This window comes from Cynara cardunculus (genome assembly GCF_001531365.2).
Source record: "Cynara cardunculus var. scolymus isolate 2C chromosome LG 11, CcrdV1, whole genome shotgun sequence".
Lineage (NCBI taxonomy): Eukaryota > Viridiplantae > Streptophyta > Magnoliopsida > Asterales > Asteraceae > Cynara > Cynara cardunculus.
In genome coordinates, this window is record NC_037538.1 from 11,892,212 (window position 1) to 11,905,222 (window position 13,011).

Below are 13,011 nucleotides of genomic sequence, written 5' to 3' on the forward strand. Positions count from 1 at the left end.
GGGTTCTTGAATGAAAGAGCGATCGATGAAGCAGATTGTTCGATAGAAGTAGGGTTAGGGTTCTTGAATGAAAGAGCGATCGATGAAGCAGATTGGCAATCGGCCCTAACACATTATCCAACTTCAAATTCAAAGAAAATGTGAATGAGGGTTAAAATGGTAATTTACTGTCATTCAGAGAACAATTACCAAACAACATTATTTCATTCGGTACTTAACCATTCTGACCACTTAACCATTCTGCACCAAACCATTCAGCAACTGCCAAACAGCCCCTCAGTCAACTATCCTTCACTTTCTCTTTTATACTAATCATGTATTTAATTATACAAAAATGTTGCTATATGCATACTTATTTATATCAAAATCATATCAAATCAAATCATGTAATAGAAATGTTAAAAAAAATAAGTATTTATTTTAATTTATAAACATATAACTAACAGATATGTATATATGTATATATTTAACAAATAATAGACATATTCCATAATAAAACAACATATATTGATGAGATGGCATACCATTTGATAAATAAAATGTATTTGACATGATATGATATTTTAAATACTCTTTTAATCAATTATATAACTCATAAAAAATTATAAAAATTTCAATAAATCATTTTATTTATTTATTCTTTCTAAGTGATAAAAGTGAAGTTGCTTGATTTGCATAAAGATTATGTAATCAATATGAAAGTGATAATCTATTAATAACATATTTGATTTGCTAATTTTTTGAATTTACATCGATCAGCTATTAATAGCATGTTCTTGTCATTGATGGTGCAATGGGGAGGAAAAATGGATACCATTGGAGATAAAAACAGACGGTCATCAGAGGTAGGCGATGATGCAAAGTCGACGATCACCTAAGAGATGCCAAGGTTGATTGTAGATGGAACATAGCAAAATCGATGGTAGTAGGGTAGCAGGGACGGAGGAGTTGCAACAACAAAGGAGTTGGAAGGATGGAGGAGTTGCAACGACGAAGGAGGTCACTAGTCGTTAGAGATGAGCAGCAATAACGGAGGAGGAGAACGTTTTCTCTGTGGCTAGGGTTTGAACTTTGAAGGGAAGCGTCGGAAGGAGGCATCAATTTTTTTTAAAGAAGCGTGTTGTTTTTAATAGGGGCATATTTGTCAATATTTTGGCTTAATGGAGACAACTCACCCCTTCCATATTGTACGAATAAGCCCATATATTTATCAATAAGCCGTAAATAAACATCCATATGTGGCTGTGCGAATAAGTCAAAACAGCCATTAAGCTAATTAAGTTAAAATTAAACACCCCCTAAATTCTTTTAACATTCGTTTTTTTTTTCTTGAATATTTTTCAGATCTTCGATTTGAACATTTTACTCTTTGTCGTGTTGAATAGCTCTCATTGTCTTTAACCCTCTTTTAAGTGAGCAAAGTAAACGGTTTTTGGATCTAAAGCATATGGCATTTCTTCTAATGAAATCTCAACCCCATTTGTGTGCATGTACGGTTTATTCGAGTCACATGAATGAAGATATATCTTCAAAATATTTTATAATATTTCTTGCATTAATTTCGACCACAAATTGTCGTTTTGATTTTTAGTCATAATAAGTGGGTTTTTTTGGGCTTGTCCGGTTTTTTCGGCTTTGAGGAGGTTTTAATTAGACCAGTTTTTGGTTAACCAAAGACAAGTTATTGGCTATTATTTCAGCTTTTTTTTTTCTTTTAACTAATTAAGGACGAGTCATGTTCAAAATTTAGGATCAAAACAGGCTTTCAACTATAACCGGTCATTGGAGCGGGCCTTTTTGTAACGGTTTTTTTGGGGAACGGTCATCGATTCTTAACCGTCCAGAAATGAGTTAACTCTATCTCACATGCATGAAAACATATGAAGCATGTTGAAATCAATTACCACTTTGTTCTCCAACATGTTGGCCATACCATTCATCTTCTGCCTATATCTACCATTGTTCTTGATTCGATTTGCTACAAATCTGACACTTGTATTGAGAGTTTTTCTCTTTCATTTCCTTAAATGATATCACTTTCAAACTTATGCTATTAGATTGGATTGGTGGGTGATTTAACGGTTTATTCCAATTTCATCAAACAAGAAGATTAATACAAAGTTAAATTTTAGATACAAAATAATATTAATTTCAAGATTCTTTATTCTAAGCAAATGAAGTCAAGAAATGGGGACGTGTAGGCATGCATCAAGGATGGAATATAATTACTTCAATTTAATATACGGACAAATAAGAAAGAAAAAAGAAAATGAATAGAATTCGGCAATTTGTCCAAATCAATAACGTTTGAACAAGCCATTAGGACTTGGTCCAATACATATATATATATATATATATATATGATGTCATGCCGTCCAAAACTGGTTCAATCCAAGGTCACTTTGTTCATTCTGATCATATGGTCAAATAAATTTCTTGCCGATTCATTTTTCAAACCAAGATCATATGATCAGAACCAACAATTTTGATGATGGGTCCTTCCAATCTTGGCTGGAAAAGGCATAATAGCATACAACTTCATGCTCATACATGATCTTTTTAAGTTGGCAAGATCCATTAGATATGAACCCTAAGTTTCGACATGAATTTTGGGGGAATATATATATATATATATATATATATATATATATATATATTGAGTTCTTGAAGCCATTTATTTGATAACCAGATAACCCTTAGGTTTCCGAGTTTCCAAGTGATTTTGATAATCATATACATTGATTTACTTTTAAGTCCTATTACCTTAACTTCGTTGGCAAAATTTGTTATGTCATCAAACCTCGACTTAACAACTTATTGTAACCATGCATGTTGGTCCGATAAAATTAAGTCACATTAACTACTCCGTTAGGATGCCAAAGGGCCTAACTAAAAGGCCCACTTAATTTATTGTAGTGAAAATTCATATGACAACTCTTATTTGATACGAAAGTATTTTCAAACATGCATGCACTCTATATTTTAGGAATTTTTTTTATTAACCTGCTATGGGAGCCGACTAATCCCAGGGCGACCACCTGTTTTGCAGATAGTCTGGAGTCACCGCATTAGAATCTCCGTAGCCACAAGGGGATTTTTATTCATGTTTGGATTTGAACCTATCATCTCCTGGTATTTTTGAACTTTGGAACCAAACTCAAACCAACCAGACACCACCTTTGTGGTTATTTTAGGAATTTTAAACGTATCATTTTATGTTTTTGGGCATCAAAATGTTATGAATTGGTTATATCCACACAAAAGAATAATTTTTTATTAATATTATCACCAAAAGAAATCAAGAAATGGTCATAGTGATGCAGCAATGATCTTTGATTCACTATTTGATTGAACGATCATATATATCACCGGTATTATTGAAAGTTCAGATCATGGTTTTGTTACTTTATAAATGTCTTGACATGAAAGAAGAAAATAAAAGAAACGGTCAGAGAGTATGCATGCATGGAATTGCATGGTCTACCGAACGAGGAATGGAATCTATTAATCAGACAATTCCTTTTGTTTTAAATAAGACATTTGAACAAGTCATCGGGCACAGAGTCTGTTGCTCATTCTTATGAGGTATAAAGAAGCTTATTTTATTCATGCTTTCATGTTGTTATCTTGGAGTTCTGTCTTAAACACAAATAAAAGAATGGAGGATCTCAACAGTGACTGATGTCCATGATGTTTTTAGCACGTCTCAACACATTTTAGGACCTGGTCCACCGAACATTGGATTATATGCCGTCCAAAACTTGTTCGAAGTCTTTTGAATTCTTTCTCTCTTTCTTACTATAAATATCCACTTTATCTAAATTCCAATTCACAGATATACACACATAATCAGAAACATATTGTAGTTAAAAGATAAAAATGGCTACTAACAAGTGGAGTATCATCTTCCTCCTAGCAATGGTAGCATCTCTAGCTACTTCAGTTTCAGCCAAGGTGTTTATTGTTGGTGACGACAAAGGTTGGACTCTCAACTTCGATTATCAAGCTTGGGCCAATGGCAAAGAATTCGTCGTTGGAGATAAACTTGGTATATACGTGTTCCTTGTACAGTGAGCCTTACTTACGTTTTTCTACTTGATGGATGTATTGATAGTTGTATCTGTGATTAATCTTCTATATTTTATTTATGATGTAGTTTTCAGATATCCGACTGGACAACACAATGTGTTCCGAGTCAATGGAACTGTTTTCCAACAGTGCATGATTCCTCCTGCTATCGAAGCTCTGACCAGTGGATATGATGTGATAACTCTAGCAACCCCAGGAAGAAAATGGTACATCTGCGGAGTTGGAAAGCATTGTGAGTTGGGTGGTATGAAACTTTTCATCAATGTCCTCCCTCAATCAATGCCTCCAGTTCCTTCGGCTTCTCATCCTCCTTCAGGCAAGGTGTTTGTGGTTGGAGATGATAAAGGCTGGACATTGAACTTCGATTACCAAGCTTGGGCCAGTGGCAAGGAATTCGTTGTTGGAGATAAACTTGGTATATATGTTTCCCATTATACAGTGAGCCTTGCATATATGCTTTTTTGCTTGATGGATGTATTAATGGTCGTATCTGAATCATCTTATATTTTCTGGATGTAGTTTTCAAATATCCGGCTGGAAAACACAATGTGTTCCGAGTCAATGGAACTGTCTTCCAACAATGCATGATTCCTCCTGCTATTGAAGCTTTGACCAGTGGATACGATGTGATAACCCTAGCAACCCCAGGAAGAAAATGGTACATCTGTGGWGTTGGAAAGCAYTGTGARTYGGGTGGTATGAAGCTTTTCATCAATGTTCTCCCTCAATCAATGCCTCCAGTTCCTTCGGTTTCTCCTCCTCCTTCRGGCAAGGTGTTTGTGGTTGGAGATGATAAAGGCTGGACCTTGAACTTTGATTACCAAGCTTGGGCCACCGGAAAGGAATTCGTTGTGGGAGACAGACTTGGTATATATATATACATATATATATATGCTCTTATATATTATAGCCCAATATTGCAATTTCTAAAAGCATTCTATATACGTTTAAAGCAAATAGCTAACTGGTTTAAACATTATTGATGCAGTCTTCAGATATCCAATGGGAAAACATAATGTTTTTAGAGTAGATGGAACTTCCTTTCAGCAATGTACCATCCCTTCTGCTAATGAAGCTCTAACCAGTGGATATGACGTGATCACCCTAGCAACCCCAGGAAGGAAGTGGTATATTTGTGGTGTTGGAAAGCATTGTGAGATGGGCCTGAAGCTTTTCATCAACGTAGTCCCTCAATCAGCGTATGCATATCCACCTCCTCCATACCATGGAATGAGAAAACTTGCACCACCAAAATTCTAGGCTTCAAAATTGCCTTCAATTCTCTTGCGCTGTTAACAGTGCTACGATATGATTTCGTTACACTCTGGTGATCATTGTAATATTTATCATCATATATCTTTCTTTCGTGTGAGTTTAATTTTTGTTGTATTCATTGAATTTGGTGGCCTATGATCTTAGCTCTTGTTGCTAGTATTAAGGTCCATTTCAAGTGAATTTGTTGTTATTTTAATTTATTTGATTATTATAATCTAAGATGTTTTCTATCTATTTTGGTATTAATCACAAAAAGCCGGGAAAAATATCTGTCTTAATGAACAAGCTAAGCCCTATTGTTTGTTATGTTATTCATATCTGCACTAATGAGGACTGTGGACTGATTTCAAATATGCATATCTGCAAATTCATTTTCAAATGAATATCAACACCATCAGATATGATAATGGGTCAGAAACTCAGAATTTATGATAATTCCATTCAGTCTTTGTGTACAAAGGCATTGTATTTATCTTATAGTCAATCATCAACCTGCGAATATTATCTGGGCATGTTAAGTCATATGCAAATTGTACTTGTAACTTTGTATATATGCAGATTGTTATTTCAAAAGGTCCTTACCAAGTTTCTTTTATATAAGTGGACAAGACTGTTGATTATGTTTGTGTCTTGTCTAATTAATGAAATATATGCCCTTTTGTTACATATATAATAACATAAACAGATGACAAACTGTTATTAGTGATAAACTTCACCTTATTTCTAACCTGCATCACCATCTTAATGGTGAAGAAATTGGCTTACCTTTGACTTCTTTTGTTTGCAAAGATATCAGGGACAAAATCTAAGAATTTTTATACTGTGACACCATATAATATAGATAAAAAATAATTACAAAAGCACGGTTTTTATCAATGTATCTTCATGTTTTTATTAACGTTCAATATCGCTCGATGTGCTTTTAGTTTAATTCCACTTTCGAGAAATCTTTAAAGTTTTTTGCTTGATTTCGAGGAATTTTTTAGTTTTTCTTTATCGATTTCGAGGGATTTTTTCGGTTTTTTGGTTGATTTCAAGAGTTTCTTTTTCTAGTTTTTTAGTTGATTTCAAGAGTTTTTGTTTGATCTTTTTGGTTGATTACGAGGTACGGTTGCATCTTCTTGAACTTTTGAATATCACACGGTAGCACTTTCTAAAACGATACGGTTGTACTTTTCATACACGTAATTTTTTTAACTTTTCGTTAGAGAAATAATATGCCACCGTATGCCCTTCTATGGGTCAGTCCATGGGAGAAATCACTCCTAGTCCTTAAATCCCAATAACAATGAACATACCAGATAAGTGTCAATATGGAATATAATATAAGTTGATGGACGCACTACAACAAAATTGATTTTATAAGACACGGAATCGTCCTAAAAAATACTTTATAGGATGTTTTTAGGTGTTTTAACAAGGTTTTAGAACGTTTTTAAAATAAAATGTCGTATTAACTATTTGAAAAAAGTGTCATGTAACATAAATAGATGAGTTTATAGAAATAGCTAATTAATAACACTCCTTATTTTAGAAGCATTCTAAAAAACGTGTTAAAACGCCTAAAAATGTCCTATAAAACTATTGTAACGCTTTTAAATACGACGTTTTATAGTTTGGTCCTATTAACCTAAATTTTATAAATTATACTATTAGGATGCTATTAGACAATCTAAGTGTCCTATAAAGCCAATTCTATTGTAGTGACAAAGAATATACAATGTGTCACAATAATATTGCACAGATAGATAATAAAACCATACAAAATATGTCCGCTAATTAGCATATTTGAACCGTCTCGTCAATCCTAATTTACACAGGACATTCAAGAACAAAAGAAGACCATGTTATATCCAAAAAGAACCATTTGAAGTTGATAAATTTCCTAGTTCACACTCAAAAATGTCAAATTTTGGAACATAAAAATGATACGAATTGGTTATCCACAAGAATATATTTACGTTATTATTATCACCAAACGAAATAAAGAAATGGGCATGGAGCATGGATATGATCCACTATTGAATTGAATAACTATCTGTTTATTGTTGAAGTTCAGGTAGGTTTTCTTGATAATTGTCTTGAATCTTAAAGACAAAATAAAAGAAATGGTCCGAGAGCAGGCATGCATGATATCTACCGAATGATAAGAGTATGTCCAAAGGATGTATTAGAGATGATACCTATAACGCATATAAAGCCAAACAAACAGCTGCAGACAATTCCTTTTGAATTAAAAATAAGACATTTGAACAAGTCATTGTATATAAAAATACATTGTTAAATGGTACGAGGAAGAAATTCCATACACGCTTTTATATTTTTATCTCGGAGTTCTGTCTATTAACACAAACGAAAAAGGAGGATCTCAATAGTGACCGACTCATAGATGTTTTTAACATGTCTCAACACGGACTTGGTCTACCGAACATTTGATACCATGCCGCCCAAAACTTGTTCAATGTCTTTAATTTGTTCTTTCTTTCTATAAATACCCACTTTGTCTAATTCCACTTCATAGAGATACACAGGTTATCAGAAATATATTGTAGTTAAAAGATCTAAAATGGCTACTAACAAGTGGAGTATCATCTTCCTCATAGCAATCGTAGCAGCTCTAGCTACTTCAGTTTCAGCCAAGGTGTTTATTGTTGGTGACCACAAAGGTTGGACTCTCAACTTCGATTATCAAGCTTGGGCCAATGGCAAGAAGTTCGTTGTTGGCGATAAACTTGGTATGTGTCTATTATAGGGAGCCTTAATGACTTGTGTGTTTTTTTTTTCTTGATATATATATTGACGGTTGTATCTGAATCATCTTCTATATTTATTTCTGGATGTAGTTTTCCAATATGCCGCTGGAAAACACAATGTCTTCCGAGTCAATGGAACTGTCTTCCAACAGTGCATGATTCCTCCTGCTATTGAAGCTTTGACCAGTGGATACGATGTGATAACGCTAGCAACCCCAGGAAGAAAATGGTACATCTGTGGTGTTGGAAAGCACTGTGAGTTGGGTGGTATGAAGCTTTTCATCAATGTTCTCCCTCAATCAATGCCTCCAGTTCCTTCGGTTTCTCCTCCTCCTTCRGGCAAGGTGTTTGTGGTTGGAGATGATAAAGGCTGGACCTTGAACTTTGATTACCAAGCTTGGGCCACTGGAAAGGAATTCGTTGTGGGAGACAGACTTGGTATATGTTATGTTCTTATAAGCTAATATTGCAATTACTGTAAGCATTCAATTCTATGTTTTGAAGAAGATCTAACTGATTAAACATTATTGATACAGCCTTCAGATATCCAATGGGAAAACATAATGTCTTCGGAGTAAATGGAACTTCATTTCAGCAATGTACCATCCCTTCTTCGAATGAAGCTCGAACCAGTGGATATGACGTGATCACCCTAGCGACCCCAGGAAGGAAATGGTATATCTGCGGTGTCGGAAAGCATTGTGAGATGGGCATGAAGCTTTTCATCAACGTAGTCCCTCAATCAGCATATGCATATCCACCTCCTCCATACCATAGAACAAGAAAGCTCGCACCACCAAAATTCTAGGCTTCAAAAATTGCCTTCTCTCGTGCTGTTAACAGTGATACGGTGTTTTTTGTTTCACTCTCGTGATAATTATAATATTTATCATCCATATATCTTTCTTCAGTGTGAGTTTCTTGTTGTATCTATTGGTTGGAAATTTGGTGCCTTATGATGCTAGCTCTTTTTGTTAGTATTGAAGCCCATTCCTAGCGAATTCATTGTTATTTAGTTATATTATTATAATCTAAGATGTTCTTTTTATCTATTTTGGTTTTGATCATATAACAAACTGATTTTTGTTGCTTAAAACAAAAAGCTGGAAGAAAACCAAATATCTGTCTGATCAACAAGCTGAGCCTTACAGTGTGTGTTATATTCTTCATAGCAGAAATCTTGATTCCATTCACAATCACATTTTCCTTTTTGTGGTTTATATACCTTTCCACACAAGTTGATTGTTGATAAGAATCGTATGCTTCTAACTTCGATGACGTGATAAAAGAGATAAAGACTTGTCCTGACCATTTATTTGTTTAGCATATCAGAGAATTCAGTAACTGCATGCATGAAGATGAATACATAAAAAGCGTTGTAGTTTCCCTCTATCAACTTTTTTCCCTACCAAAAACGACAGCCCCATTTGATGTGTTATGTTTAACTTGTATTATGTGCCCCGACAATCAATATTCGTACCTTGTTGAATGTATGATGAATATAGCAGATGGAATATACACCGCAGTGTAGGTGTATGGCCAATGGTTTGGAGGCAGCAGGATGCTCAAGAACTGGTGTTTGCCATAGGCTAGCTTCACCGCAGGGATGATCAAGAAACCACAAGTTGCTCTTTGGTCTTCCATAAATAATTAAGCCCAAATATAACCTAACCATTTTTTATGACCACTCAAGAGGATTGTTGACTGATTTCAAACATCATAATGTTTTGATCATTATAAAAGAATTTATCCATATGTGCAAATTCATTTTGAAAACGAATATAAAAATCACCAGATATGATGGGTCAGAATTTATGATAATTCCATCTAATCTTTGTGTATAAAGGCATAATTTTTATCTTGTGGTCAACATCAACCTGCAAATATCTAACCTGTTAAGTCATGCATGGTCAAAGCTCATAAATCTATTCAAAATGGAGAATATGTAGGAGAGAGAAGAAACTGGAATCGACATCTGAGTATGAATCGTTTCTTGGTAGGCGATGCATTTTTTTGGGAACGGCAATAGCGTCTAGTGTAGGAAGGAGGAAAGGCAACTGAATCAACGTGTTGTACTTTGTGCATAAATGCTTGAAATTAAGAAGTTTTTTGAAAAAAAAAAACATGCTTAAAAATGCAATACTTTGTCTTCGTATGTTGTTTTTAAGACTTTTATGAAAAAGTAGTGTATGTATATCTAAATCTCTTACATAAATAAGACAATTAATATCTTTTATATAATAAGACAATTTGGTGAGAATTGATGCTCATTTTGAGGTGTATATATGTCAACCAAAAACTAAGCTAATGGATTTGGTTTGCCAAAAATAGATATGGTGGAACAAATGGAGGGTTTGAGAAATTCATATTTAAATTAAACGTGGCCGTTTTTATGGGCGGTAATTAATTTAGGGTTTTGTGGGAGGCCACGGATACACATGCTAGGGAACGCCAATGGAGGAGATAAATGGCAAAACCGACTGCCATTTAAATTGGGGTTTTCCTCAAACATAAAACAGAAACGAGAATCTGAGAGAAAAGGGCGATCGGTGTTCGAAATCAATAATAGATAACGACGACGTGATGTAAGAATTTCTATAATTCTCGGTTCAATATTACACTAGTGATTTGAGATGTGCATACGTGTTTATTAAGTCGATTAGTTGATAGAATAATGGATGATCTTTTCGATTCAAAATGGAGACCATATGACATACAGCTAAAACCAATAATGCTCGGAGTCATAACAATTTGATAACATGAAACAAGGGGTTGTATGTTGCCATGCATCGGCATGGCCCAGAGTCAATTGGGTGCGTATGATCCTGGTTTTGAAAAGGGCACCACCGGGAGCGTATGACATACTTTCGATCTTGGGTAGAAACGGAAACAGACATGGATGGTTTGTTTAACGAAGAAACCTTTGTTTGGGTCATCTGCATGCCATGTTCACACATGTGTAAACTACAAAATCGAACACTTTTATTGACGGAACAATACGCCGGTAGTTCGTGCCGTTGATAAAAGCCATCACCCACGTATTGAATCAGACCGAGGACTTGATATGAAGCCAAACAAACAGCTTCCGACGAATTCTTTTTGATTTGAAAATAAGACATTTGAATGTCAATGTGCATAGAGATACGTTGTTAATTCTTATGAGGAAGAAATTCCAAACATGCTTATATATTTTTGTCTTGGAGTTGTCTTTCAAAAACATGTCTTTGGCACATTTCATGACTTGGTCCACCAAACACTTAGATACCATGCGGTCAAAAACTTGTTCAATGTTTTTTTAACTATTTCTTTCTTTCTATAAATACCCACTTTAATTAATTATCTAAATTCCACTTCACAGATATACACAGATAACCAGAAAACCAGAAGCATATTGTAGTTATAAGAGAATCAAAAATGGCTACTAACAAGTGGAGCATCATCTTCCTCTTAGCAATGATAGCATCTCTAGCTACTTCAGTTCTAGCTACTTCAATTGCAGGCAAGTCGTTTATTGTTGGTGACGACAAAGGTTGGACTCTCAACGTCGATTATCAAGCTTGGGCCAATGGCAAGAAATTCTGTGTTGGCGATGAACTTGGTATGTGTCTTATTATACAGTGAACTTTTTTTGCTTGATGGATATATATTGAAGGTTGTATCTGAATCTTGTCTATTTTGTGGATGTAGTTTTCAAATATCCCGTTGGAAAACACAATGTTCTCTCAGTCAATGAAACTAGCTTCCAAAAGTGCATAATTTCTCCTACTAGTGAACCTTTGTCCACTGGAGAAGATCTGATAACCCTAGATACCCCAGGAAAAAAATTCTTCATCTGCGCCATTGGAAAGCACTGTGAGTTGGGTGGTCTAAAGCTTTGCATCGATGTTCTCCCTCAATCAAAGCCTCCAGGTCCTCCGGCTACGGGCAAGGAGATTATGGTTGGAGATGATAAAGGCTGGACCAAGAACTTCGATTACCAAGCTTGGGCTAATGGAAAGGAAGTCTGTGTGGGAGACAAACTTGGTATATATATATATATACACACACACACACACATGTATATATATATATATATATATATATATATATAACCCGATATTGCAATAACTGTATGTATGTATAGTAAGCACTCAATTCTATATGCTTTGAAGCAAATCGGTAACTAGTTAAACATGATTGATGCAGTGTTCATATACCCACCAGGAAAACATAATGTCCTTATAGTAAATGAAACTGCGGTTCAGCAATGTATCATCCCTCCTCCTGATGCTAATCAAGCTCTAATCAGTGGATATGACATCGTCACCGTAGAAACCCCAGGAAAGGAATGTTTTATCTGCGGTATTGGAAAGCATTGTGAACTGGGCATGAAGCTTTGCGTTAACGTACACCCTGCACCAGTTCCGGCTAGTCCATTGTTACAAGGAACCAGAAAACTCGCCACCACCAAAAATCTAGGCTCCAAATGAGAATTGCCTTGGAATTGTTACTGTATATATATCTATCATTCATGTATCTTTCTTCTGTATCTATTGGCTGGAGCTGATTTGGTTCCATGTATATATATATATATATATAGTATGAATTAAGGACCATTCCTAGCTAGTATTCTGTAAAATATTATACTCTTACATTACTCTATTTCCATTATTTTAACATGCTTGATTACATTGTAATCTTAAGCTAGTTTTTGTTTGCTTAACACACTCTATAAATTAAATCAAACGACTTAGTTTCAACTTAATTTAACTTAATGTCTCAAAAGATAAAAAGTCAGATAAAAAACTTTGATTTCCTTAAAAGTAGGTGGTCCTTTCTTCATAAAGCCTAATTCCCTCTGGCTAGATACTTGTTGGGGAAAAAAATACAGTATGAGTTGAATGTCCAGTACAGA

The 13,011-nt window shown here is 34.8% G+C and overlaps 3 protein-coding genes across 3 annotated transcripts; all 3 read left to right on the forward strand.

Annotated features, from left to right (window-relative positions):
* The first annotated feature begins 3,831 nt into the window (after nucleotides 1-3,831).
* Nucleotides 3,832-5,446, forward strand: LOC112522275. Its single transcript, XM_025131398.1, has 4 exons — nucleotides 3,832-4,048; nucleotides 4,157-4,504; nucleotides 4,609-4,956; nucleotides 5,078-5,446. The coding sequence occupies exons 1-4, from the start codon at nucleotides 3,880-3,882 to the stop codon at nucleotides 5,347-5,349; spliced, it is 1,137 nt and encodes a 378-aa protein (XP_024987166.1). The 5' UTR covers nucleotides 3,832-3,879; the 3' UTR covers nucleotides 5,350-5,446.
* A 2,484-nt stretch (nucleotides 5,447-7,930) lies between these two features.
* LOC112521743 (blue copper protein-like) lies at nucleotides 7,931-8,925 on the forward strand. Its single transcript, XM_025130741.1, has 3 exons — nucleotides 7,931-8,099; nucleotides 8,208-8,555; nucleotides 8,654-8,925. Exons 1-3 carry the CDS (start codon nucleotides 7,931-7,933, stop codon nucleotides 8,923-8,925), a joined length of 789 nt encoding a protein of 262 aa, XP_024986509.1.
* Nucleotides 8,926-11,531: 2,606 nt separating this feature from the next.
* Nucleotides 11,532-12,586, forward strand: LOC112521744. Its single transcript, XM_025130742.1, has 3 exons — nucleotides 11,532-11,715; nucleotides 11,805-12,140; nucleotides 12,303-12,586. Exons 1-3 carry the CDS (start codon nucleotides 11,532-11,534, stop codon nucleotides 12,584-12,586), a joined length of 804 nt encoding a protein of 267 aa, XP_024986510.1.
* The last annotated feature ends 425 nt before the right edge of the window (nucleotides 12,587-13,011 follow it).